The sequence below is a fragment of the Penicillium angulare genome (assembly GCF_028827245.1).
Source record: "Penicillium angulare strain IBT 27051 chromosome Unknown utg000008l_segment0_segment0, whole genome shotgun sequence".
Classification (NCBI taxonomy): domain Eukaryota; kingdom Fungi; phylum Ascomycota; class Eurotiomycetes; order Eurotiales; family Aspergillaceae; genus Penicillium; species Penicillium angulare.
The window spans coordinates 1,396,561-1,423,877 of NW_026623167.1; the positions used below are offsets into that span (position 1 = coordinate 1,396,561).

Genomic DNA, 27,317 nt, shown 5'->3' on the forward strand with positions numbered 1-27,317 from the left:
GATCTACTGCGCAGACAAAGCGCTGACCTACTGAACACAGAGAGCTAATATGGAGGATCCTAATGAGCCTGACGACTATGACGAAGGTATCGAGATGTGCCAAACAGCGCTTGCAGAGATGGATGAGAATGATCCTGATCGCGCTGCCTGTCTTGGCGACCTCGCGATGTATCTCATGGAACGCTACACAGTCACCGAAAAGATTGCAGACCTCGAGGAAGCGATTCAAACGAGCCGATGCACGATTAGCATCCTGTCCGAGAATAGCGACGAACTGGCTGAGCATTCAGGCCGTCTTTCAGATGGACTATGGCTTCAATACGAAAACTCAAATGACAACGAGAGGCTCGATGATGCCATTGACGCAACCCGAAAAGCATTCCAGCTTGCTACCGAAGATCCGCCCAAGTCTGTAATATACGGCAACAGTCTAGGAGAGAGGCTACTGCATCGCTATGCCTCGTTGAACCGACATGAGGATCTACAAGAAGTTTTTGATATCGTTCAAAATGCCGTCAAGACTAGGTCTGAAAAGAATCAATTTCTTCCGGATCTTTCTGCTCGCTTAGCATTAGCATTGGAGGAATCATATGAAGGATCAAAGAGCTTGAAGATTCTAGATGAAGCCATCTTTAGCTCCCGTCTCTCAATAGAAGAACTATCAGAGGACGAAATGAATCCTGAGGGGTACATGAGAATGAGCAAGGAGGTCTTCAACATCGAAATAGATGAAACTTTTGATCGAATATTTCAAAAAGCCTGCCAAGATCAACAACTTGAGACTTTGGGTCGACTTTCTCAGCTTGCAAGACTCCTTGGGCATCGATATTCAGAATCGAGAGCAGTGAATGATCTAGAGGAAATCATTCAGGCAAACGATCGTATTATACAGCGTGCTCCAGCTACCGAGGAAAGACTGTATTTGCTGCTTAACGACCAGGCGATTTATCTTCGAGACCATTTCAAGCGCACTCAAGACATGAAAAGCTTGGAAAATGCCATAAAATGGTCTCGGGAGGCTGTTCAAACTTCCCCAAAGAGTTCTGTGTACCAAGCAAGAAGCCTGAACACCCTGGCTAATGCGCTGTCTGATCGGTTCAATCAATCAGAAAATATAGACGATATAAACGAAGGTCTTAGTATACTGAGAAAGGCCATTGAAATCCCTGATCAAGATCCAAATGAACTGTCTATATGGCTAAATGGTCTTAGTGCCATCTTGAAAGCTCGTCATGATAGGTTTGGGCACATCCAAGATCTTGAAGAGGCAATTCAAGCTTCCTCTGAAGCAGTCAAGCAAGCACCCAGCGACTCCCCTGATATATCGACGTGGTTGAGAAATCTAGCAAACAACAAACTTGCTCATTATGAGTGCACACAGCTCACTGCGAGTCTAGACGACGCGATCAATATATCTCGACAAGCCCTTGATAGCAACTCACATGATAACGAAGATCGTGCAGGGGCTTTTGATGCACTGGGAAGTGCACTTACAGTGCGATTCGAAATTACCGGAAAGACCGAGGATCTCAACGAAGCAATTAAAATGCTACATCAGGCCATTGAGGTGTCTTCTGAGGACAAAAGTGAGTTAGCTGGGTGGCTGAACAATCTTTCAGTTATGCTCCGAGCTAGATACGAAAGATTCGGCACCAGAGAAGATCTTGAAGAAGCAATTCAGACATCACGAAACGCAATTATTCTATCAAAAGATGGCCACCCAGGGCTTCCGACATGGCTTGGTGGGCTGGCAAGCCATCTACAGTGCAGATATGAGCGAATTGGAAATATGGAAGACCTCGAAGAATCAGTCACACTGTGCCGTCAGGCAATCGATCTCACACCTTCAGACCATTTTGATATTGGACAATGGTTTGTGAATCTTGCGATCAAATTAGAACAACAGTACGCCAGGAGTGGAAGACTAGATATATTGGAAGAGGCAATCCGCACTGTGCGTCAGGGTATTGATAAGACACCCCAGACTTATTACTACTTCATTACCTTCCAAAATGACCTCGCCAACTTGCTGCAATATCGATACGGAAGAACCAAGCAATTTGAAGACTTGGAAGAAGCTGTATCTTTGATTCGCCGAGCAATTGGTTTGACCCCAGAAAATCATCCTGACCTACCAAAGTGGCTTGCCAACTTGTCTAACAAGCTGCATGATCAATTCAAGCAATCTCACGAGATGAAGTACTTAGAAGATGCCATAATATCAAGCCGCCGAGCCGTTGAGCTCACACCAAATGATCATTTAGATCTTGGTGCTTATTTGATAAACCTGGGCCATAGGCTTCAAAGTCGGTATAGACAAACTCGGCAGCAGAACGATATAGAAGAAGCCCTTCAATTCAGTTTCAAAGCTATTGAAATTACGCCCCAAGACCACCCATCAATGGCGGAATGTCTGATTTATACGGGAAAGGGGCTTTCCCTATATCCTACCCGGAAGACAGAAGCATTTGACTTGTTTTATCGAGGATGGAACTGTGTGAATGCCTCACCTTTGGTGAGAATAAAAGCTGCAGTCTCACTTTTAAATCTTCTTGGTGATGACTTGAATCAGCTTCAAGTGGCTTACATGGTGTCTGCGCAAGCAATCGCGTTGTTACCTCATGTACATAATCGATTTTTGAGTTTCCAAGACCGGCAATACATTGTTGGTCTGTTTTCAGGATTGGCTACCAAGGCATGCTCCCTCGCATTTAAAACCGAAAACTCGCACGCAGAAGCTCTTGCTCTCTTGGAACAAGGAAGGACTATAATTATAAGCCTTCTCCTAGATGATCGAAGTGATACATCTGAGCTCAAATCCGCGAGTCCTGAACTATGCGCGCAATATGAGAATCTTCGTGTCGAGCTCGCTAGGCTTTCAGAGAGCAAATCATTGAAAGGCCCAGAGCAACTCACAACTCAAGCACGTCAAAATACAATTGAACAGCTGGAGCAATGCATTACGGAAATACGCGAGCTTCCTGGGCTTAGTTCTTTCCAGAAAGGACTCACCGAGGAGCAGATGATTAATGTGGCAAGGGAAAATGGCACCATAATCATAGTTAACATAACGAATATTGGGAGCCATGCAATTTCAATTCGCTCAACAGAAATCTCGTCGATTTCGCTTCCAGCGGCTGATTCAGTTCAAACACAACGGTGGATTGAGCTGAACTTGACAACATCTTCATCGCGAGATCGAGGGAAGATGAACAAAGCTTATCGTCAATTTCTTATCTGGCTATGGCGCAGCTGCGTGAAACCAATTGCTGATCATCTGGCCTATCCAGTCCAACAAGATCCCGAGAAACTTCCAAGAGTCTGGTGGATTGGCTCTGGCCTTGCAAGTTCTTTCCCATTCCATGCTGCCGGAGATGCTTCTCCAGGATCAACAGAGAATGCGTGGTCTCGGGTACTATCCTCTTACGCATCATCGATCAAGGCGTTGAAACACTCGAGAGAGCGTTCTGCCGCTGTCACCTCAGCTCAAAAGAAACCCATCAAGGCACTTGTTGTTTCAATGCCCGAGACTCCAGGTGCATTTGAACTTCCAAAGGCAGAGATCGAGTCATCTACTGTCTCACAGATTCTAGGATCTTCAATGAACTGCGAAGCTCTTCACAAACCAAACGCGGCAACTGTGTTAGATCACATGTTCCAATGCAAGATTGCTCATTTTGCCTGCCACGGAGTCTCGAATGTAACAGACCCCTTTCAAAGTGGCCTTCTCCTTCAGAGCGGAGACTCGAGCAACCCAACTCAAGATATTCTCAGTGTGCGTAGTCTTTGCAATAGTGATAGCACCTTGGGCGGAATGGCTTTTCTATCCGCGTGTTCGACCGCAGAGAGCCGGGTCAAGAAGCTCGATGATGAGATGCTGCATGTCGTGAGCGGTTTTCAAGTCGCTGGATTTAGACATGTTATTGGATGTCTTTGGCCTGTGGATGACAATGTTTGCGTGGAAGTTGCTAGCTCGTTCTATTCTGAGCTTTGCCAGGGTGATTCTTTGGAGTCTGAAGATCGATCGATTGCACTGGCTCTTCATAAGGCCGTTTTGAAGATTTCAAGCAGCAGGGAGTATTGTAGGCGACCACTTCACTGGGCATCGTATGTTCATTTTGGCGCATAGGAATGTGTAGCTTCTGACTTGAGGGTTGGTAGAACCAATGCTTTCTTCGTTATTAGTGACGCTACTTAGCTGTATACGGTTCATCGACCAACTACATATTATTTTTCTCTTTTGCATCAATGTGTTGATCAGATTTAGTTTTATAGTTTGAGCGCGGGTAGTGGAGTGGATAGATGGGCTAACCGTGGTTGACTTCTGCGTGAGCCAAAGCCTTGTAGTATTAGCCATTGTATCCAACAGCCGCTTTACTAGAAATTATTCTAGATCTTGTGAAAAAGGAAAAGAAACAAAAAAGAACAGAACAAAGTGGCTTGTGGTTCTCCAAATGCCAGCGACAAACAATTCTGCTTACCACCTTGAGCCATCTTATAACGAGCTAAGCCACCCTTCAAGTTCGAAATATCACTTCGTCTGCTGCTGCCACATCCTTCCACCATCATGGAATACAACCCCAAAAGAATATGCATCTATGTACATGTTAACGACATAGACGTTAATCTCTAGCGACGTCATACTCAAACTATGGGTCGACGGGCTCTATCAAGTAGCAAATTTCACCCAGACTATCATCTAATCCTCTTATGTGGATGCTAGCAACCATAAGAGACATGCAATACTACTAGTATAGCAACTTGCAGGACCAGTTGCTCGCCTCATCCGGGTCGCCCTTCCCATGATACTTTGCCTGGTATGGGTAGTGGCAGATCGGACGCTGACGAAGCACATCAGTTGCGGTAGTATCGTTCTTCCACTTGGTTACAACGATGATGCTGTCAGGTGCGGTTCCATTCTCAACCCAAGACATCATGGCTATGATTATATCGTGCTTAGCGTCTCTATATCCTGGTACACTGTAGGTTCCAGTATTGATAGTGGCCGCTTGGTTGGCACCAGCGATGTACCAAGGAGCATTCGTGTTGTCAGGAGTAGAGATACAGTGCCTGTTTTGGAAGAGTGAAAGATGATTAGAATGAAGTGAAACTTGATATTTGTAAGTGAGAACTTACTCCATGCCGGGAATGAGGAACATTCTGTAAAAATCATCCATCTCAATACCCTGAGGCTCCAAAGCTCTGGAGGCCTGATCATAGTAATAGATACTAGCGTCCGGGGAGACGTATGCATCCGACAGCCCATGGTAGTGAAGAAACTTGCCACCCCGTTTTTGGGAAGCACTAATATCGTATTTGTCGGCAGTGGCGTTTCCGGGATTCAGTTTATCAGCGAGCTCCATGGTGCTGAAGTCAAGGTCTTCCCAATTGAAGCTGTCACCAAGACCCATAAGATCACGCGGATACCACAGCTGCTGGTCAATGGTACTATCCTCACCTAAGCCGATGTTTCCAAGTAGCCATGCAGCCTCACTTCCCTTCCGAGCTACATGTGACCATAGACATAAGTCTGGTTACGCCGACCCAATCATTATAGATCTTGTAAAGTGTGTTGAGCTGTGCAGCCGTCAAGCACTCATCCGCAGCGCTGATAGAGTTGCACATCAATGTGTTAAGTTAAAGTTGCATCCCTGGGGGTTGGAGATAATGGTATCCACGAGACCGTCTTGCGGGTCACATTGTCTCAGAACCTCTGTCGCCAAAATATCAAACATCCTCTCTGGAATCGTGTGAAATGAGTTGGCAGGGGCCTGGTAGGTAGTCTGCTTAAGGTTGTACAGCTGTTGGTGGGTAGTCCACCATGCAGGAGCACTTGCCAGGATACCATCATAGTCGTCAGGATAGCCTTGCATGTTCTTCATACTCTGTCTTCCACCAGTTGAACATCCGTAGAAGTAGCTATACTCAGCAGCTGAGCCATACCACTCTTTGATAAAGAGCTTTCCCAGTACTGTGACACCGTGCCATGCCCGGTAGCCCCAATCAATGACGGCCTGAGGTCTGCCAATTGCCCATGTGCCGGCCGTATCAACCCCAACATGACCCAGGTTGCTTGATAGGGTTGCAAATCCATAATGGGTCCCGGTACCCTGTAGACAGTATGAGAAAACAGTTCAATGCCATGATCTTTGAGGTAGGTCGCATTTCACCCCAGAGAAATTCTTACCATGTCAACCCAATTGATGCCTCCCCAGCGGCAGTTGTTCTGTTGAAAACGGTTATTATCGCCATGCGCAAAGTTCAAAAGAGATGAGAGCATACAGCAGCCTGCCATTCCATTCGAATGGCATAATCAAGCCAACAAGGTAGCTTGAGTTCTCTCCGACTTCACATTGATCTGCGCACCGCATGATTCAGGGAGATTGGTGGGGTACTCAGAGACGGAAGTATAATTCATCGGATTGAAAGAGCCATTCTGACGGATATAGGTCGTCCACTGTACCCTGGCTTGCGTTCCATTGGCATCAATATATCTTTGAAAATTGGAGGCCTTGCATCTAGCCTGGTTTGCGTTTACTGAAGCAGCAGTCGTAAAGCCCACAAAGGCCGCCAGAGTGGCAACTGTCTGGAACCACATGGTAAAGCTTCCAGGTAGAGGAGAAAGTAAATTTGGAAGGCGAGAAGCTCTCAAGCACGGATTTCGAAATGTACACTTCCAAGGTCTGGTGATTAGGTATTTAACTAACCATGGCAGCATTTAAACTTTTGGATCCTATAACGCTTGGACCGGTCAAGCTTCCATTCAAACGGACGCGTCATGATGAATCTCAATTAAGCAGCATCTAGACTGACACGACAACGGGATATTGTGTAAGTGTCCATGCATTCAATCGTATGAAGAAAGGATCTTCAGGAACGCTTAAAATTTCCACGAAAGTTTCAAGCTTGAATTAGTGTTCCTGCTGTCGAGTGTGGTGCATATTAATTGACCGGCAGGGACTGCACGAAAGGGCAATTCAACCGTGAACGCGTAGCAGTTTCCACCTGATACCCAAAATATTCTTATCTGGACGTTTTATCAGAGTTATTCTCTTGACTAGGCCCATAATTTGATCTACTGCGCAGTCATATAATGCGGCATTGAGGATATTTACGGTATTGATCGCCCGCTCTTGCGGGGGTGTGCGCTTTCCACTATAGCTTCAGCGTAAGTGTCAAGCGAAAGGATTGGCACCTACGTCAGTGGCTAGAGCTGTATACTTTTAAGTCCCACATCCGAAGTCATTTCGGTTCTTGAAATAAAGTATCAGGGTGCAAATCTTGATGACCGGCTCAAACTTGAATGCACCCATGTTCATAGCAAAGACGGATACTATGTGTTTGCTCACAACAAGTAGTAGAGCTTCATAAAGTTTCGCGAAAAGCAGGATGGCGTTCTCCAGCATGTCAAACATTGGATTTAATTTCTTTCCAATACATTTGCCGAAGAAGATCATATCGATACCCCATACAGAGTACAAAACTCTACAGTGCCTGGATTGTCGATCCCTGCGATCCTTGTGGGGACTGACTTTGCGGAGACTAATCTACTTTAGGCTCGGCCCTGCAGCCCGAAGCGTTCCCGAGTCTGAAGATTGAAGTCAAGTTTGGAATTTGGAAAAAAAAGGTGCTCGGCATTCAACGGAGATGCCGCTGAAAAAGTCAAAAAGTTTTCACGTATATTGTGTGAGATGTAAAGACATAATGGGTAAACATCAGGGCAATTTCACGGTCGATCTCAGGCTGAATTGAGCATTCCAGGCTTTTGGATGGATGACGCAAGGGTCAGCTGCTTGATTTCCAAGTGTCTTCTGCATTCTTCACTATTCACTATCGGCGATTATGACGAGGCAGCAATCATGCCGCTTGGGCAATTTCCTGGGGAGACCAGGCCACGTCAGCACTTCAGGTGTGCAGCATAATGTAGAATTGCTCAAAGCCCCCAGGAGACTTGACTGGACTAAGGCGAAAAATATCGTCCGTACAAACTTCCATGCGTATGTTATAGGCCTCACAAGGTAGGAAATCTATGCTGTCGCGGGAACCCAACATTTGAATCTTTAAGTCTCCGATATCAGGTAATTGGAATTTTATGTGATTCTCTAGGAATGACTGCTCATGCTTCGATACATTCATCAATGATTTCGCTGTCTGGTTGCAAAGGTAAGCTAGTCCAACAGGTCCACCAGTCACTCTGTTTGTGCACCCTGGGCCAAATCTCGTGAAGAACAGATGTAACTCCATCGGAGAGAAAGAGCTCTCCATCACGGATGACATCAGCCACAATGGTCTCATTTCTCGCTCGTTTTACCTCCCATGCCCTTTTCCCAATTTGTTCTATGGCCGGAAATCCAGGTTTCTCAAGGTTATAATGCGTGAGTAAATATGATCGTGCACAACAGAAGAGCAAATAACGCTCATCGGGAGCAAAACGTTGGTTTCCGAATGGGAGAAGGCGTAGGTCTTTCAAACTGGAATTCCTAATTTTGATCATGTTCCAAATCTGGAGAGCCAAGTTTTCATCCATGGCCGCATTTATGAACGTTTGTCGGAGGACGTCGAGATCTTTTGTTACATGACTGCCCATTGGTGGTATCTTTGGCCGAGCATCAAAGTCTAGATCCAGAAATATTCTTTGGAGATTGCGGAAATTGCCAAAAGCTTTGTACATCTCGCACTCTGCTTGATTACCTCCAGACCTTGGGACCTGAAAACGCAATTCTTCCAAGTTCGGGCAACGAATCGCCATTTCATGGAGCTCGGAAGAATCAAGCCTCGGGTACTCGTGGAGCTTGCCGGCGGCCGGCACTAGTGCTAGTCCCTTCAATGACGGACCATGGTGTTGAATGATCCTTTCCAAGCTTTCGACACTACGGAGGCCCCTAATGTAAAGATATCTCAAAGGGCGGACGGCCAGTATCCCAGCAATTGATTCTTCAATGTCAGTCTTGATAACAACGGGCGGATTCCGGTGGATAAGATCAATGAATAGTCTCTCAAGATTTGGAAATAGCCCAGCAGTTCTGGCTAGACTTGCTGGATCGATAATCCAACCAATATCCAATGTGCGAAGTTGAGAAAGATTTCCGGCGGCGGCTAATTCGTGAAGAAAACCTCCTTGAATTCCGTTGGTGTCGACTGAGAGGGATTCCAGCTGGGTTATTGGCTTAGGATAATTTGTATCAAGCAAGCTTTGCCATGTCGCTCGCATCATTTCGAGGCTGGATGTATTTAAATTCTGATTGCTCTCAAAACAAAGGTGCTTCAACCCCGGGCTAGTGAATAAGAAAGGAAAGACCTCGCTAAGCTCCTGATATCCCTTCGGTCGCTTGGAATCTCGAGGAAGAGACATGACCAGTGTGTGAAGGCCCGGCAGCTGGAGGGTATCCATATCGAACTCACAGCCCCCCATAACCTTGTTCCAGACTTCTGGATTTGGTAGGTTGTATCCAACTTCTTGTCTGTTGAGGATATTGATCTCGCAATAAGGGTGATGGCGTGAAAAGGCTTGCATCAGGCTGGTAGTGAAGTCGCTGCACGCGACAAAGTTGAATTGTTCAAGGCGGTCTAAGTTAGCGATGAGTGACACAACCGGTGCCCAGTTTCGGGTTTTGCGAAGGGCCCTGCGACTCGGAACATTCGAAAATATGACTCCGCCACTTGGCGAGAAGCAAGAGGTCATATAATGCTCCAAAAAGCCTTTTCGCGTCGCCGGCTTGTGCTCGGTTGCTTTTCTAATCGCCCATGGCTCCGACTCCCATCCTTGGACTTGCTCGGTTCCACAGTCTTCTGGTAAGTCCATGCACACAACGGATAGCTTCCTGGCATATTTCTTGAAATAGCTTCCCCGGGGAGCTTCTTTCACCTGTGATAATGCAGCCTCCAGGGTCTGGATGTCCCTGAATTTAAGGATAAGATTTCGATAAAGGATAGGGATTGCCACCTGATTGCAGATATGGTTGACTTGGCTAAAAGAGGACAGATCTTTGGGTGGACAGTATGCAGGTCCCTCGAGCTAATCCTGATCAGCATGGGAAATAACATGGATTAGCATGATCCCTGAACGCCAATTAGTGACATACGTTGAGGCATATTTGCTGTAAAATTTCGTTCGGAAGGCGATTCATCATTTCCAAGGCTCCAAATCGGCATTAATGTCTGTAAACATTTGCAATCTTGAGCAAACAAGGTTAAAGGGGTCCCGCCTCGGCGCCAAGACAACTTTTGAACTGAAAATTGTGAATGAGTCGCGATTGCTACGAGTAGCAGGGTTATCTCCAATCGTCGACATCGCTCATGATAACAGTGATCTAATTTTCGAATACTACCCTTTTTGTCTCACGGTTGGTCAGACTGAAAGTCTCTATGAAAGTGGCTTATCACACTTATGTGGCTTTCCGAATCCCTGTACCTACCCGTAGCCCCTACGACGTAACGCACGAGGAAGTTCGCGCGTATACATTGGGCACCAGTGAAAGTATTGGGCAGAAACATAAGAAGGGCGGCGGGTCCCATCTTTGTCTTTCAACCAGAGCCTTTTGTCTCAATGCAAGATGAAGCTTGGATTTCGATACAGTTTTCCGTTCTGAATATGGCAACTTCGGCTCGCTTTTCCTGTCCTGGATGCAAGAGAAAGAACTTTAGGAGTGTGATTGACGTCAAAGATCACTTTGTAAAGAAATCCCACTCTTTGAATTGCCCCATATGTCAGAGGGTCTTCAAAGATGAGCTTGGGGTTATACAGCATTATCAACAGTCTAGATGTGCTTCAACAAGTATCCCGAAGATGACTCAAAAATTATCACCACCAGCTTCGTTCTCAAGAGATATCCATGCACATTCTTCCGAGGTGGCGGCGAAACTTTCAGAACATGAAATGAAAATTTCCGATGATCATTGTTCATCCAGCTTCTTGCCTCATGTGCCGCCGACGGATTTCGAAGAGAGTCCCGTCCAAGGTACTTGACCCAAAATTCTAATCACTGTCCCATCCTAGACTTACATTCAATGTCACAGAAGCTCTGCCAAGAGTGAATATTGGCGTTTTAAATTTCCCGACCATTATAGATCCCTTAGAGCAGTGTCGCATATTAGAATATTTGCATTCAAAGCGTCATTCATGGAACCGTCTTCGGACCGAAAAATACATACTGGAACCTGGAAACACAAGAAATAACCAGCGTTCTCTCAAAGGTTGCATTCCAGTCCATGAATTTCGGAAAACCTCTCATGCAGATCGACAAAGAGGGGGTTTTTGTCAGGCTATCGCTATTGACTGCGAGATGGTCGGAGTGAGAAAGAAGCGCCAAGTACTTGCGTTTCTTAGCGTTGTTGATCTTTTGACAGGCAAAATACTTATAAGTCGCTATGTCGTTCCTTCGGAAGAGGTAGTTGACTGGAGGTCGGAATTCAGTGGTATAACAAAAGATACCATGAACAGTGCAATATTATCTGGAGCAGTATTTAGTGGTTGGCTAGAGGCGCGCGATAAATTATGGGAGCTTATGGACGACTCTACTATACTAGTAGGCCAGTCTCTCAAATTTGACCTCGAAGTTCTAGGCATCTGCCATGCGAATATTGTTGACACCGCCATTCTGACTGCCGAGGCCGTGTTCCCTTCCATTATCCCTACCAAGCCGTTACCCCGTATGTGGAGCCTGAAGAGCCTTGCGAAGGACTTTTTAAGCTTGGAGATACAGAACAGCAATATTGGTCATAGCGCTCTAGAAGACGCATATGCAGCACGGGAAATAGCCATCTGGTGTAGCAGAAACCCAGAGGGACTGAAATTGTGGGCAGAAAAGGCTCGACGCCGAGAGAAAGAATCTAAGCTCAAAAAGAAGCCGCAAAGTCATCGCAAAGGCAGCTCCAAGGGAGATTTGCCTGTCTCTCAGTCTAGTCGAGTTCAAGAACATGACACTGCATATTACGAATACTATGATGATTTTCGATTATCCGATCTTGCGGAGGAACTCGGATGGCCGGAGGGTTGGGATCCTTGGTCCGATTGATTTAGGATAATACCTGGCCTGTTCACATCCAGATCCCTGAACTATCATGCGCTAGTTACTGAGTAGCTTTCGACTTTTCGTTTTGATTGATCTCACTGAAGATGTTTGTTCTTGTATCTCGGACTCATTGCTGGACTTCATAGTTAGCTCATGTACCTTTCTAATTTATGCGATATCCATGAAACCTTTGTGAAAAAAAGAAAAAGAAACCTGTAAAGTGCATTCGGAAAAGCTTCCATGGTGACATATGATTGCAAATTATTTTTTCTTGCGCGAGCTTTCTCTTCATTGGCCGTTCGTATGTTCTATGCAACGATACGTAGTTTTGAAATTCCATTTTACGAATACCTGCCAATTCGAACATAACCTTGTAAACACTTGGAGTACTTAAGTGCTCGAATATGTGTGTCAATTGTGCACTTAAGAGTTGAAACAACTTGCAGTCCTCGTCACAAATGATGACTACTTACAAGATCCTTGTCCTCTGCTGATTACAACATCGCACGTGCATTCTTCGTCTTTTTTATATAAATTTACCATGTCTCGGGACGCGCCCCGAGGCCTTGGGCGGTTAGGCATACTAATTACCAGAGTACACAATCCATTGGTTCCATACTAGAGCTACAGGTGCTACTAAAAGCTGATTTCCTGGCGCTAACTGGAACTTTGTTCACCCCAATCACGGTATGTTACAAATGCAAAAGAAACACCCAATGAAATTCAAATATTGAATCAGAAACCCGATAACCATCTTTTACCAATAACAATTTCTTTGTTTGAAATCCGACTCGATTTATCCCAAATAGCCGCCCAGGCCTCACTTGGGCAAGTGATAGTATGGTATTCACAGACTTCTTGTCACCATATACCTATGGATTCAGATATGACTCCACTCACAAAACAAAAGTATTCAGGCGCAAAATGGGGGCATTTAGGACATTGAGTCCATCCACCCGAATGGACTGAAAAATAAAACTGAAATATAAAATACAATACATTTTCCATATCAACTAGATAAAACAAAAACAAAAACATAAAAACATACAACAGTCAGGATTCGCATGTGGTCACCCACCATACTACTAACTGACCGGCGTGTGGCTTAAGTACGGCTGAGCGGACGGGAAGCCCTGTTCTCCACACCCTGTGGTCGTATGTGCTGGTAATAGGATGAGGAATACCTATAACTGAATATATCTGGTGATGGACTTGACCCCAAGCCTGATTTTGAAAGCTATAATGTTACTGTAGAGAATATGCCGGTCACACTCCGAGGATCAGTAGTCTAAACAATTGACTAATGTCAATGTGTCTTTCGTAACCGATATAATACGAATATAGTAGACTCAGCGATCCTTATCGTATTAATATTGGAAATAAAGAGGATGAATAAAAAGAATTTAGTCTTGCCGTACGCTTGGGAGAATTTTCCAGCCGCAGCGAATGCTAGATGTATGGGGCTTGATCGGGGGTCTGATTCCGAGCTACCGCGAAGGTGGGTTACAAGTCCCTGTCTTTTGGTCTATATATTCCCACCCGGCTGAATCTTACTCTGTTTAGTCTGTTTCCTTACCTAGAACAACTGGTGTCGCGAATAGATCGATCTCGCGAGCAAAATGAGTCAAATACAACGATCAGCTCTACCTTGCAAGGCCAGAGCTACGGGGATCAACTCAAACAACGGCAACGGAAATAGTACCTAATATAGAAACGGCATTTGAGAGAGATTCAGTTGTCGATCTTGACAACTTAGCGTCGTCTACAACCAAAGGAAGCGCCCCCGTGGCTTCCGTCAATATGGAGACGCAGTACCCTTTACTATACTACGCATCTTTCTTCATGGATGCAGAGCTTCTTTTTCCACTTGCGTTTCAGAATAGACGCGGCTTTAACATTCCTTGTTCCCATGATGGTGGATAATCTACCCAACTACCCGGAGAGGTTGTCGAAAAATTGATAAATTTGTATCTTGACAGAATACTGCCCCAGTACCCAATTTCCTCCGGGCATGAGATCGGCGACATGTTTGAACGCTTCAAAATGTCTTGTGACGGGATCTCGTCTTGATAAACGAGGAAGGGTTCATGGTTTATATGCGTCTCGCAATCACTACTCTTTCTTGCAAAAGCAAAGATTATCGTAAGCTGGTTGCGGTTGCCGAACTTTGCGCCGCGATGCTTTCTCGTGTCTGGACCTTTCTACCACCTTCAACAATGAGACCTCTACCCTCATCAACCATTTGCTGTGGCAGAAGACCAAATTAATTTGCCTTTCCCGTCTCAAAATAGCCCGATTATTTTCGAGAAAGAATATGAATTTGAGTCGGATACAAGTTTGAATCAGATGCCACATATAAGATTCACGGATCGATTCCAATTCCTCAAGATACAGTCTGAAATATGCTCTGTAAATATTGGAAGGCGTCCAATCTCCGATTCTCGATTAGGTTACGAGGATTGGTGCATCGATATGGAAAACAGGATCTCCACAGCCCAAGCATGCTCTGCGACTCCAAAATGGTGCAAGTTCATTGAACTCCATTCAACATTGCTACTCAACATGCCATGTATTCGAAATGCAAATCAAAATGAAAGCCAGGTATTGGAATACTTTTTAGCGGCCGTTCAAATTGTGAATTTGTATTGGAGTATTTGCGAGTCGGAGGATGTGAACTATCCATGGCACGCAGCACACCATTCATATGAAGCGGGTAACTTGTTACTTTATGGTATTTGGCATTATCGCGACTTGATCTCGACGCACTATTCAAGGTCCCGGATCTTTGAGACTGTTCAAAGAGTGTCTAGCATTTTTGTAAGTCAATAATTCCTGGTTCTTGCAAAATTGATTCCTAAGACCGTTCAGATTTTTATAGAAAAGCAATGGCTATCAGCGTGTCATTGTGGCTTATTATTTGATCAAATGCGAATGAGCACTTGGAGCTTTTTGGTAGAGGATAACCCTCCAGATCCCGAGTCAAGAATAGAGGCCAGACAGTTAAATGATTTGGTATTTAGGGAGAACGCAGACTCCCTGTATGCGCAAGAATACTTCTCCACTGGAGTCAGACAACAGTTGCCTGAAATCCAGGTTCCAGGTTTTGATTTAGATGGCCTCTCGCTGGATCAAGCCACGGGATTCCTTCAACTTTTCAACAATTCTACCACGATCATTACCGATATTCCCCAGAATATAATCATCAACGGCCAGCAAATGACGACTCGTATCTCCCTATCTGGTCTCAGTCCAGGCATCAATAGCCCCGAAAGCAGAAATCCCGTGGATACGCCCATTGACGAATCAAAGCTGGGAAAGGCAATGACCAAACTTCCTGTCTGCTCTCGTTGTAAAAGCAACAGGATAAAACGCGATGTTAATCTACCTGCTTGTCATCGTTGTCTCAGGTCTGGTCATGATCGTTACTACTGGGATTACGTTATAGGGAAGGATATCGCCAGAAAGTACGAACCTAGTACGCCTATTTTGAATCCATTCATCGTAGCTGACACCGTGACTAGAGAAATCCATATTTTGAAGAAGCAAATATCACTAGGTCTGAAAACCGATCACATATCACGTCTCTCATGTGGGTCTAATTCAATTGCCGAGTCAGCATCACTCGGGATTGTAGACTCCGTGGCAACTGTGACCAACTTTGGTCATCGTGACCTGTCTTCAAAAGTCTTATGTCCTTCGCCTTACACCTCTGCTTAATCTATTGATGCGATTTTCCTCGGCATCACAAGCATCTACTCTCGGTTGGCAAGCCGGCACAATGCTTTGCATATATTACCAAACGAGCCTCCTGGAACATCCTCACATCCTGAATCCCCTTATCTTCAGAGTTTATCCAGATCACCTCTACCTAGTCAGAGCGTGATGATGCTTCGGGCAGAGGCTCAAGGTTTGGTTTGGTATTATTATAAATCCGTTGAACTGATATATCCAATCCTGGGGCCAGATCTGATACAATCAACTATCAATTCTGCTTATGATTCAGACATGGAAACATGTGACAATGAGCTGGCTGGATTACATCTCAGCTTAATGATTTCGATCGCCTTGATTTTGATGAGCCACAAGATCGGCGCATGCAGGTGATTGCAGAAGCTTATTTCCGCCAGGCGATCTCCAATGGGCTAAATCCAGATTTTTTTTGCGCGGCCAAAAGTTAATTCATTGCAAATAATGCTTCTGTTGTGCATTTATGTTTTGCTGTGTCCGAATGTTACGAATATCTGGAGACTCTTGGGTCATGCGACGCGAATGGGCTTAGATGTGATTGAGGTTCATGGATCTGGTAAAGCAAATTTCGCCAATGTGAGCTTTCTGTACCAAACCCTTTTTACACTGGGAACACAAATCTCCGTATCTTTTGAAAGGCCACACCAACTACCTGACAGACCAGAACCAGTTTCGTTGGAAGACTCCTCTTTCGGCGTGAAAAATGAGGTCACATCATGTTATATTCTTTGGTGCAGATTCAGAATCGTCTTTATCGAGGAATAGCGGGTAATCGCCAACTTACTGTTTCCAACAGTTCCATTTACACTGACTTTGAGTGGATAAATACATGTGCGCAAGACATTCAACAATGGTTTGTGGACTGGAATACACTTCTAGACTGCCTCGCCGATCTATCCAGAGGAAGAGCAAAATCAAACAAACAGCTCATTACGCTATTATGGCGAGCTGCAACAGGGCGAGACTTTGCTTCTTGCAAAATTGACTGCTGATCATCAAGATCCACCCCTCGATTCTTTACAAGAGAGTTCAGTCGGGAGGCAGATTCTTCGTGCTGCTTGCGGTCTATACCAGATCTCTAACTCACCTGTAAAAGCGTCATTAGCGTGTGTGCCTCGTTCCGTGTTTCCGATGACCTGGACCTGCGCGCATGGGATTTTTAATTCCATGGATGTGGTATTGCAGGATAGTTCAGAAGACAGTGCTACCTACGAGGAGGTGTCGGTTTGGATGCAAAAGAGCGTTGAAATGCTGAAGTTTGTAGATGATGGCATGCAATTGAGAACTGCTTGGCTTGTGGGCTACCTACAAACCATATTCCGCTCCAAGTATTCAACAGCATGATCATATCAAACTAGTCAATTTTATCAGACTTAGGCTTCATGTCAGCAATCGACTGATTCTTTTCAATTCCATTGAGTGTCCAATTTGATGCATGAAAATTAATTTCCTAATATGTTAAGTTATTTTCAGCTATTGTAGTGAATAATAGTTTCCATTCCAAGAGCATATACGGTGTGGTCTATAATGCGAGCGAGATGCGGCTATTGGCGCTTAATAGACGCCCTCCTCACGAGTAGGATAGGATCCCTTAAATAAAAGGAAAGCGAAACAAAAATAAAAAACATACAACAGTCAGGATTCGCATGTGGTCACCCACCATACTACTAACTGACCGGCGTGTGGCTTAAGTACGGCTGAGCGGACGGGAAGCCCTGTTCTCCACACCCTGTGGTCGTATGTGCTAGAAAGAGCAAAGACATGGCTTATATCAGTAATCTTCAAGGCCTTTGACAGGTGAATCCTCTCAGTTGCCAGCTCAGCCTAGACCTGTGCACATCCCATGGGAATTCCTACTTACTTAAGTCCCATGGGAGTACTCTAACTATAAATAATCTAGTGTATAATCCGATCTAACCTAAATAAGTAATTTTTTATATTCTACACAACGTTTGTAAATATATATATCTGTCTGTAAGGTTCCTACACCACCACTTTTATATATATTTTACTTAAAATTTAATATATTATTAAATAACTTATTTTATTCTAATTTTTATATATATATATATATTTTTTTTAAAATAGTAAGAAACAAAAAAGTCTTGGCACAATTCATAATATTATACAATTTTATGACTTCTCATGGGACTCCCATGGGAGTGCTTAGTCCCATGGGTCCCATATGCACCTGAGCCTCAGCCTCATGCTAGTGCTAGTCATCTTGGCGTAGTCTCCGATTGGTTGATCTGGGTGGCCACGCGCTCGGACGTGGGGGAACACGCGAACAACCTACCGAATCTTCCCTAAAACCAGTTGCATCATACCAACCTTGAATCTCATAGTTGTTCTTGTTTAGAATTACCATTAAATATTTGTTTCATGAAGGAATTGCAATTTTTTCCTCCCAAATTTCTCTCCGACTCCAGGATGTATCTGTATGGGGACCTGTCGCGCTATCCAGGGGAGGTAGGTAGAACAAGGTATGCCTTCAAATTATTTCATCTCTTGGATTCAAATATTGTGTTGCTTTTGGATAGAACGATGTTCAGGAAGTAGTTTGGTCAACAGGTTAAAAAACCTAGCGTACATTGTACATAAGTTACGCAGTCACTCCGACGCACTGCTCCATGTGCCTGAGCGAGTGTTATTTGTGGCTACTAGTACTACTACTATTCAAGTTATACTAGTAGTCATATTAGAAATATATATTAAGTTCTACGACTCTGAGTCTACCTCTAATATAGTTTTTATCATGATTTTTACCCTGATTTTTAACGCCATTTTTAACGCGGTTTCCGACATGTTTTTCAATATGTTTTTATTGATATGGCTATTTCGACGTGGTTTTCGACATGTTTTCCTGTCTCAATTTTGATCGCCGTGGAGCAGTTTCAACATTCCCTTGGCGGCATGCTCTCCGAGCGCATCCAAGGAGCCCATCCCTAACATTTCCAGAACACTGATATCGAATTCAAAATTCTGTCTCCACCACTGTCTGACTTCAATGGCGACCAAGGAGTCCATGCCCAGCTCGCCGAGGGAACACCAAGTCACCAGGTCCTCTTCAGGCTTTATTAAAAAGCTGAAAAGTTTCTTACCAATTTCCACAGCGAGAAAATGAGCGGAATCGACATTAGTCAACAGAGCGGCATTTTGCTTAGCAGAGATGATAAATGACTTCAAACCGTCGCTGATGGGTGCGCCTGTTGTTGATCCGGTGCCTTCTCCGTTATGGAAGACTCCCATGCGAGAATCCTTTTTCCAAGGTAGTCGATTGTTCGGGTCGCTGAGAGGAATGTCCGTGCGCAAGCCTAAGCAAATATTGTTGTTGATCAGTGCGCTCGCCATCGCCTCCTTGCTTGGCTTGGATTTCATGGCTAGCTCCAACGCGGTAAGAACTTCCGCCTCCGACACAGCGGATGGGAGGGCACCGGATGCCTTCAGTTGTTGCTTAATTCCATCATTTTCGGCCAGAAAGCCGACTCCCTCAACAGCTCCAACTTGTATGGCACAAGCTGGGAGTCCCTGATTCAATCGGTATTGAGAAAATGCGTCTAGAAATGTGTTTGCCCCAGCGTAGTTTGTTTGACCGGGCTGTCCACAGACTCCAGAAATGGAGCTAAACATGACAAAGAACTCAAGATCACATTTGGCGCCCATAGTCGCGTTGTGGAGATTCCATGTGCCCCGGACCTTTGGATCAACAGCATAGTTCCATGCATTTGTTGTCATTCGATCAAGAGTTTGATTGTCCAGTGCCATGCACATCTGCAGGATGCCTTTCAATCGTCCTTCGGAGCGCGTGACTGCTGTAATGACATCTCTCAGACTTGACACATCGCCCCGAACGAAGTCAACATGGCAGCCCATACTCGATAGCTCTTGAGCAAACTCGCAGTGGGAAAGTTTTGTGCCAGCACTAGGAGACATGTGAATAAGGTGACGGGCTCCACGCGCAGCCATCCACGTGGAAACGGAGCGACCAATGCCTCCGAGGCCTCCGATCAACAAGTACACGCCTGACTTGTCAAAAGAAGTAATGGCTTCCTGTGGCTGGATATTGGCATGTACGTTGATATCTCCAGTCAAGTCCCGCATCGCCACAACAATCTTACCGAGATGCACACCCTGCTGCATGTATCGGAAGGCATCCAACGTGACGTCACCTTTGAATATCTTGACTGGTCTAATAGGATGAATGTAGCGCTCCCTGAGTAGATGTGCGGTCTCCTTGAGCAGTCTTCAAAGGAAAATTAGCAAAAAAACGTGAAGCGGGCGTCAAGTCAACTTACCTCTTTGCGATCTTCGGCTTTTTGCGACAAATGTGATCCAAATCAACGCAGGAGTAACTTCTATTTGGCATGAAATGCACCATGTCTAGTTTTCCAAAGCCTATCGCGTCCCGCTTGCTGATGTCAACCATTTTACCGAATTCGGCGATGCAGGACCATGTCGCGTGGAGCAGCTCCCCAGATAGCGAGTTTAATGCCAAATCCACACCCTCCCCATCGGTCGCCCCAAGAATAGCATTCGCAAATGAGGTGTCTCTGGAGCTAAAAATTCTGCTCGGTGACAGCCCGTACCTGTCAACGAGGAAGCGGATTTTCTCTTCACTTCCTACTGTCGCGTAGATCTCAGCACCGATCATCTGTGCCAGCTGAATAGCCGCAATGCCGACGCCGCCACAGGCACTATGGATGAGAATTGACTGGAAAATGCATCAGCAATGATTCACACCCATAACTGGGTCAGGAATCTCTTGAACTTACCTGTTCCTTTCGTAAATTGCCAACCTCCATAATCGAATGCACCGCCGTTGCAAACACACATGGCATGGTCGCGGCGTCTTCGAAGCTAAGACCAGAGGGTATGCGTTCACAGACGTATTCGGAAACAATAACACTTGTGCTAAAACAGATGGATGACAGAATCATCACACGGTCACCCACTTCGAGATCCGCTACACTCGGACCAGTGCGGCGAACGATTCCAGCAGCCTCAAGGCCAAACCCATTTTCTTGGCTCTCAACAATATCCATAGCGCAGAGAACATCCTATGGTAATATTTAGCTCATGAAAGTACTGTATTTTCAACTAATTACACTTACCTTGAAGTTCAATCCTGTCGCGTACACTTCAACCTCGACATCATTCCCCTCTAGTGTTCGCGTCTCTTGATTTGACCAGTGTAGAGAGTCCAGTCTGCCAGGCTTACTAGTGCGAAGGGTGATATTATCATACGGTGCAGATGTAAGCAGCTCCTCCTTCGGTTTGAAAGAATGGAACCGCCCAACATGAACGACGTCATCCAAAATCACGTATTCATAGTCTGGCTTCAAATCTTCCTCATCCAGACGCAACGCATACTTTTGAAACACATCGACGATTCTTCCAGCGGAAATACTGATATTATCGACCTCGCAGGTCCCGAATTCCACCAGTGTCTCAAGTCGAATAGACCTGGCAATGCCGTTTATCTGGGCAAATTGCGGATCCTTACATTGGATTTGCGAAAGCCCCGTGACCCAAAGTAGTCTGGAATCTTTCAGCCCATCCACCATTTTCTTGAATGAATCCAAATGCCAACTATCCATATCGGTAAAGAAAGAGACACCGTCATCCAACACTGCTATCACATCTTGCCTAGGAGGGAGAGGGAGTTCACTCAGTTCACGGTAGTCGACGCTGTAGCCTCTTCGCTCAAGCCTCTCTTGCAGGAGATTTGTGCTGTTTGACTTGGATATGGCTACCAACGTGACACGCTTTTCACAAAAGTCTTGAATGTCTTGCCGAGCAACGATAACAGCGCCAAGCTGACATGGCTCCTCCGCATCGTAGACCACTGCATCTGGAGAGCGGAACCCGGCTGCCGCCAACTCCTTATGCCATTGTTCCCCGCTTATATATGGCTCATCTGTCCTTCCATCACTCTCACCGCACCACCAACCCGGGAGGACTCCCCAGATGTAGTTGACCCACTTTCGGGTAGGTGTCAACTCAATCAAAATGAAATGACCACTGGGCTTAAGCAGCTTCCGCACGTTACGGAGAGATTCATTGAGACATGGGGTAGCGTGAATTACATTGGAAGCAATGATTAGGTCGTAGTTGCGACCGACAAAGCCTTGCTCTGAAGGGTCTTTGGTGATGTCCAGGGTGGCATATTCGATCGATGGATACACGCTGAATCGCCCCTTGGCGGGTGGGAAAAATCCCGGGGAAATATCGGTAAATGTGTACTTCGAGTACAAAGTTCGTTCACCATCCTTCAGATGGTTGAGGATACTCGCTGTGGTACCACCAGTACCAGCGCCGATCTCGAGGATACTCATGTTTGGCTTCCGGTGCGCCAAATGCTTGAGAAGCTGCGATGTATCGCATTGATCCATTTCCGTATAAAGGTTGGTTAGAGTCTCATCAGCAAGAAGAACATCAAGAGCTTCTACCTCGCCAGTGAAGATCTGGGGAATTTGCTTGAAAACTTTTCGTATCGCCGTTGATGGAACCCATGCCTTCGTTCCCCTCAGGCTCTCAACCAAGGAATCGATGCGATATTCAATGAGCTCACTTTCGAGCTCTTCAAGGCGTGGAATGTTGGAAGACTGAAGTTGATGGTCAATCCATGCTCGGTATTTTTGCATGTGAGGAAGTGGAGTGTCCAGGCTTCCGACTGTGCGTCTAGAGTGAATCATGCAAAGCTGACACAGTTCCGTGATCATGTCCGTATTTGGTTTGCGGTCATGCTCCGGTGTCTTGATCAAGCTCGCCACATCTATAAAGTCGATATGGGGTCCCCATTCTAATCTCGCAAAGCCGTCCCGGCTCTCTTCAGGAGCATCCTGAACACAAGAGAGTCTGACGCCGGATGATCGCAAGACGACCTTTCCTTCACTAGTACTAAAGCATTCTCCTTTTCCAATCACAGAGCCATTTGGTGTGTTTTCTGCGGACATGTGGAGGTGAAGGTCTTCACAACAGCGGAGGATACTAATTTCCTCAATTCTCGTAGGTATCATCATCCGAGCTGCAGCATTCGCGTAACCTTTCATTGCAGCGACACTGAATAGCTGCAAGGAAGCATCAATAATACTGGGGTGTAAGTGGTACTCTTGGGTATCATAGTCCCTTGTAGCGATCTGGGCAGTTGCCTCTTGTTTGGTCGTGGCGGTACGGACCTCCGCGAGGCGCTGGAACATTGGCCCGTAATTGAGTCCAGCCTGTGCCATGGCAGTGTAGCAGCGAGCAGAGGGCACTTTTCGAGGTAAATGAGGTGTGTTACACATCGGGGACAGCTCAGATTCGAGAGGCCTCGCTTCTCCAAAGCAGTGCTTTGTCCAATTTGCTCCATTGTGGGACGCAATGCTAAACTCCCACCAGTCAGTGTCTGTGGACTCTGTCAAGCGGTGTCGACGCATTGTCGTTATCATCTCAACTGGGACTCCATTGTCTTGGAGGACAAGGGCAGTGCTGATAACTGCTCTGCGTATCGTGAATCCGTGTCCAGACCCATCCAGCTGTCTCATGGCCTCTCCAACCATCTCAGCATATCCTGCAAATGGGAACAGGATATCAGTACCAATCTTGTGGTCGCGTATCCAAGGGGCATTATCCATGTGGAATAGATTTCGGAAAGAGACATCGAGATCGGTGCTCTCTGCGACACGCATTCCGAGAAGATTATGGTGCTTGTAGGAAGGATTTCTCCATTGTTTGGTCAGCCTCGATTCGTACCAATATCTCTTCGAGTGGTCCCATGGGTATCTTGGAAGGTCGGCAAGAGTCGATCCACTGCTGATCACTTTGTCCAAATGCACCGGATATCTTAGGGAATGCAGCTTGCCAACTGATCCCAACACGGCCTCAACGTCATTCTTACTACGAAGAAGTGTCGACACATAAGGTGATGTATCCAAAGTCTCGGATTGAATCTGCTGAAGTGGTCCTTGGAGAGCTGTATGGGGCCCGACTTCCATGAAAACTAGGTTCTTCGCAACCTCGTGTCGGAGAAGGGATAGCACGGCTGAGCGAAACAAGACGGGAGATTCCAAGTTCTTCTGCCAGTATTGAGGGCCAAGAATCGTTTCCTGCATGATCTGACCATCTTCAACACTGCTGAAGAACAATTTTTGAGGTGCCTTGGCGGATATGTTTTGGATAAGCGTGTGGTAATGAGCGCCAATCTCAGCCATGTGGTGAGAATGGTATGCCTTGTCCACCATGAGTAATCTTGCTAATATGTCGGGGTGATCTTCCTTGATCTTCGTAACTGCACCTTCAACAACCTCGGTGTCACCAGATATGGTAACGCTTCTGGGCGAGTTCTCGCATGCAACACTCACCCCTGGCTGGAGGTAGCGGTCGACATCTTTGGCGCCCATCCCAATAGCTGCCATAGACCCGGACTTGCTTTGTAGTCGAGTCACGTAGCCGCGATAAAAGGCAATCTCAATTGCGTCACACGCTTCAATAGCACCAGCAGTATAAGCAGCGGCGATCTCACCACTTGAATGGCCTATGACTGCGGTAGGCTCAACTCCAATCGAAGCAAATGTGTCCACCAGCGCAATTTGGACGGCTGTGCAAAGTGGCTGAGAAATTTCTGCCGAGCTTAACCTGCTCGTCTTATCTGGCTTCTGGAGCTCGTCCTCAATAGACCAGCTTGGTGAGTGAGGAAGAGTTTGTAAATGAGCATCAAGGGATCGAATGGTCTGTTGGAAGGTCACGAAGGTATTGCAACAAAACATGCAGCGACCCATTTCCGCCCATTGCGCACCTTGACCTGTGAATACCATTGCGAGATTTGGTTTTTCATTTTGTTTGAATGTCACCGAAGATGTAGGACCTTGGAAGAGGTCTACCACAGTGTAGGCGCGATGAGGCAAATGCTCTCTCTTGTTCGCCAAGGTGAACGCTAAGTCAGTGACGCGATCAGGATATCTCAGTATATACTGTTCGTAGTTTGCAATTATTTTCTTCAGTGATTCGGCGGTTGTTGCAGAGTAGACGAGAAGTTGAGGTGTTTTAGTAGGCCGTAGTTCAGCAGAGGAAATCCCGAAGCTCCTTGCCGAATCGAGGACAACATGAGCATTACTTCCTCCAATACCGAACGAGTTGACACTTATTCGCTCACTTCTTGACTTTGGCCATGAAATTGCCTCTGTCGGCACGGAAAGATGAGAAGCTTCCCATGGGATGGCGGGGTTGGGATTGTCGCAGTGAAGGGAAGGAGGAATTATTCGATTTTCCAAAGCCAGAACTGATTTTATCACAGATGCTAAGCCCGAAGCACCTTCTGAGTGACCAAGATTTGATTTGACCGAGCCGATCATGACTCCACCGTGAGGACCGAAAACTCGTCCAACCGCACTCGCTTCGATCGGATCTCCAACTGGTGTACCTGTGCCGTGGCATTCCACATACGCGGTTTGAGAGAAATCGGTGATTCCAGCAGATTGATATGTGTGCCTCATCAATTTCTCTTGAGCAAGCGCATCGGGTACTTGCATTCCACCGGTTCCTCTTCCATCGCTATTTGTCGCAATTGCTCTGATGACTGCCCTTACTGGGTTGCCATCGCGCAGCGCGTCCTCGAGGGGTTTGACGAAGATTGCGGAAATAGCTTCTCCTCGCGCATATCCGTTTGCGTCCGCTGAAAATGCCTTGCAACGTCCATCGGGGGACAGTACGCCTTGCTCTGACATGGCTGTAGTCATACCGGGGCCCAATATTAAATTTGCGCCGCCGACGATGGCGCTTTCGCAGTCGCCTTTTGCAACTGCGGAACATGCTTCGTTGAGTGCAACAAGAGATGCAGAGCATGCGGTTCGTACAGTGACGCTTATAAAACGTGTGTCAGTCAATACTATCCGAGCTAGAAAGATGTATGTCTTGTTACTGACTTACCTAGGTCCAGCCAAATCCATTTCATATGATACACGGTTTGCCAACGCAAAATCTCCATATCCACTCACACGATGGAGTCCATATTGCTGATTCTCCTTTGCGAAAGCTTCCACCCAGTCCTCACCAAAACTGCCCATATAGCAGCCGATTGATCTTCCTCTCCAGTTGGTCACACCTGCATCCTCCATACATTCTCGGGCAACCTCTAGCATCTGCCTTTGGTGTGGGTCCATTCTTTCTACCTCCGCCTTTCCCATGTTAAATAACGACGTATCGATGCTGGCGATATCAATACTCTCGTCGAGAAAATACCCATTTTCTGTCTTTGTAGTATTAGGCTTTGTTGTATTGGAAAAGTATGCAGACAAGTTATATCTGGCCTTTGGTACCGGGCCACGTGCATCCCGCTTGTCAAGCAGAAAGTCCCATAATTGTTGAGGGGAATGAATGCCACCCGGTAGTCGTACTGACATACCGCATATTGCAATTGGGACTGAGGACAGAGGGGCTCTTTGAGACTGTGGAGCGGCGATAGAAGGGCTTGCTCTATTCATGGGTGGGTTTGCAGTGGACATTATGGGGGCATTTCCACCTGAGCCATCCATGTCTGCGATAAAGGCAACCATGATTGTTATAGGCAAAAATTACCGTCTAATGCTCTGGTACAAATGACTGAACTTCAACTACTTATGCACCAAGGGACTAGGGGGGCTATAAATGAAATACATTTACGCTAAGGCCGGATAACTGGAAGCTTTGCCATGACTCGACAAAGGAACTACATTGTCGGAATGCCGTGCTCTTCGCTAGCCCCTATCAGCCCCCACCCGTGAAAGAGAGACGTGTTCATCCAGACGGCTTAATCTAAACTTCAGTGGATCGCAATGAGAGGCTTCAAACAGCCTTGTACAACCAAGGTCCACACATGCACACAAAGAGCACGCGCAAATGAACTCCCATGCAGTCCCACCACCTAACAATATGATTTAATTTTAGCCAAGATGCGCAATCGATGACATCATTGAATTGCCCTTCCCACCATGGCGGTTCACGCACGATTTATAGAAAGAAGGATTCAATCTCAATATTTGTGGGGGCGAACTGATCGCTTCACCAATCTCATCTACCCCCACGAACCGCACCACCAGTTGACGTTGACCAGAACTCCGCCCGATCAAAAAAGTGGGCTTAGTTAAAAAGTGGAAAAAGTGGATCCCCGACACACTAACTACTGTATGCCTCAGCTGGGCCGCATCTCGCATATTTGTCATATTGGGCGTTCTCCATGATTTTGTGTTCGATGGCCCCCGAAGCGCTCGGGGTCAGTCACATGGCCCCCTGTGCTGCTAGTGCATCGACACTCGCATTAGTGCTTCTACTAGTCCTGTGTGACCAAATAGAACGCATATAGATAGGCTAAAATCGACTAGTCGTGGGAACAATACATCATGCTGCCCTACAGTGACAAGCACATATTTGTGCAAGAGCGCTTGAGCTACATATCACGCGGTCAATCTTTCATGCGGTGTCCCCCAATTATTGTCAGGAATCCCTGCTTCAGATCATTCTTTAGCGTCAAATATTTATTTACAAGGCTGTGAGAGCCTGAAAGAGGGGTACAGACAACTATGCTATCGAGAAATTATCCCCATC

General features: G+C 46.0%; 8 protein-coding genes across 8 annotated transcripts; 4 read left to right on the forward strand and 4 right to left on the reverse strand.

The window, feature by feature from the left end:
• Positions 1–49: 49 nt before the first annotated feature.
• On the forward strand, positions 50–4,129 carry N7478_011246 (CHAT domain-containing tetratricopeptide repeat protein; the record flags this gene model as incomplete). Its single annotated transcript, XM_056927460.1, has 1 exon — positions 50–4,129. One exon carries the CDS (start codon positions 50–52, stop codon positions 4,127–4,129), a length of 4,080 nt encoding a protein of 1,359 aa, XP_056774508.1.
• A 619-nt stretch (positions 4,130–4,748) lies between these two features.
• Positions 4,749–6,300, reverse strand: N7478_011247 (tannase and feruloyl esterase; the record flags this gene model as incomplete). Its single annotated transcript, XM_056927461.1, has 5 exons — positions 4,749–5,070; positions 5,137–5,506; positions 5,684–6,110; positions 6,188–6,226; positions 6,283–6,300. 5 exons carry the CDS (start codon positions 6,298–6,300, stop codon positions 4,749–4,751), a joined length of 1,176 nt encoding a protein of 391 aa, XP_056774509.1.
• Positions 6,301–6,313: 13 nt separating this feature from the next.
• N7478_011248 (tannase and feruloyl esterase) lies at positions 6,314–6,598 on the reverse strand (the record flags this gene model as incomplete). Its single annotated transcript, XM_056927462.1, has 1 exon — positions 6,314–6,598. The coding sequence occupies one exon, from the start codon at positions 6,596–6,598 to the stop codon at positions 6,314–6,316; it is 285 nt and encodes a 94-aa protein (XP_056774510.1).
• A 1,518-nt stretch (positions 6,599–8,116) lies between these two features.
• Positions 8,117–10,092, reverse strand: N7478_011249 (uncharacterized protein; the record flags this gene model as incomplete). The annotated part of the gene is made up of 2 exons (XM_056927463.1): positions 8,117–9,963; positions 10,083–10,092. The coding sequence occupies 2 exons, from the start codon at positions 10,090–10,092 to the stop codon at positions 8,117–8,119; spliced, it is 1,857 nt and encodes a 618-aa protein (XP_056774511.1).
• A 1,190-nt stretch (positions 10,093–11,282) lies between these two features.
• Positions 11,283–12,014, forward strand: N7478_011250 (3'-5' exonuclease; the record flags this gene model as incomplete). Its single annotated transcript, XM_056927464.1, has 1 exon — positions 11,283–12,014. One exon carries the CDS (start codon positions 11,283–11,285, stop codon positions 12,012–12,014), a length of 732 nt encoding a protein of 243 aa, XP_056774512.1.
• A 2,922-nt stretch (positions 12,015–14,936) lies between these two features.
• Positions 14,937–15,728, forward strand: N7478_011251 (uncharacterized protein; the record flags this gene model as incomplete). The annotated part of the gene is made up of 1 exon (XM_056927465.1): positions 14,937–15,728. One exon carries the CDS (start codon positions 14,937–14,939, stop codon positions 15,726–15,728), a length of 792 nt encoding a protein of 263 aa, XP_056774513.1.
• A 474-nt stretch (positions 15,729–16,202) lies between these two features.
• On the forward strand, positions 16,203–17,102 carry N7478_011252 (transcription factor domain-containing protein; the record flags this gene model as incomplete). Its single annotated transcript, XM_056927466.1, has 2 exons — positions 16,203–16,334; positions 16,638–17,102. The coding sequence occupies 2 exons, from the start codon at positions 16,203–16,205 to the stop codon at positions 17,100–17,102; spliced, it is 597 nt and encodes a 198-aa protein (XP_056774514.1).
• Positions 17,103–18,626: 1,524 nt separating this feature from the next.
• Positions 18,627–26,290, reverse strand: N7478_011253 (type I polyketide synthase; the record flags this gene model as incomplete). Its single annotated transcript, XM_056927467.1, has 5 exons — positions 18,627–20,001; positions 20,054–20,469; positions 20,531–20,815; positions 20,870–25,598; positions 25,665–26,290. The coding sequence occupies 5 exons, from the start codon at positions 26,288–26,290 to the stop codon at positions 18,627–18,629; spliced, it is 7,431 nt and encodes a 2,476-aa protein (XP_056774515.1).
• Positions 26,291–27,317: the final 1,027 nt, after the last annotated feature.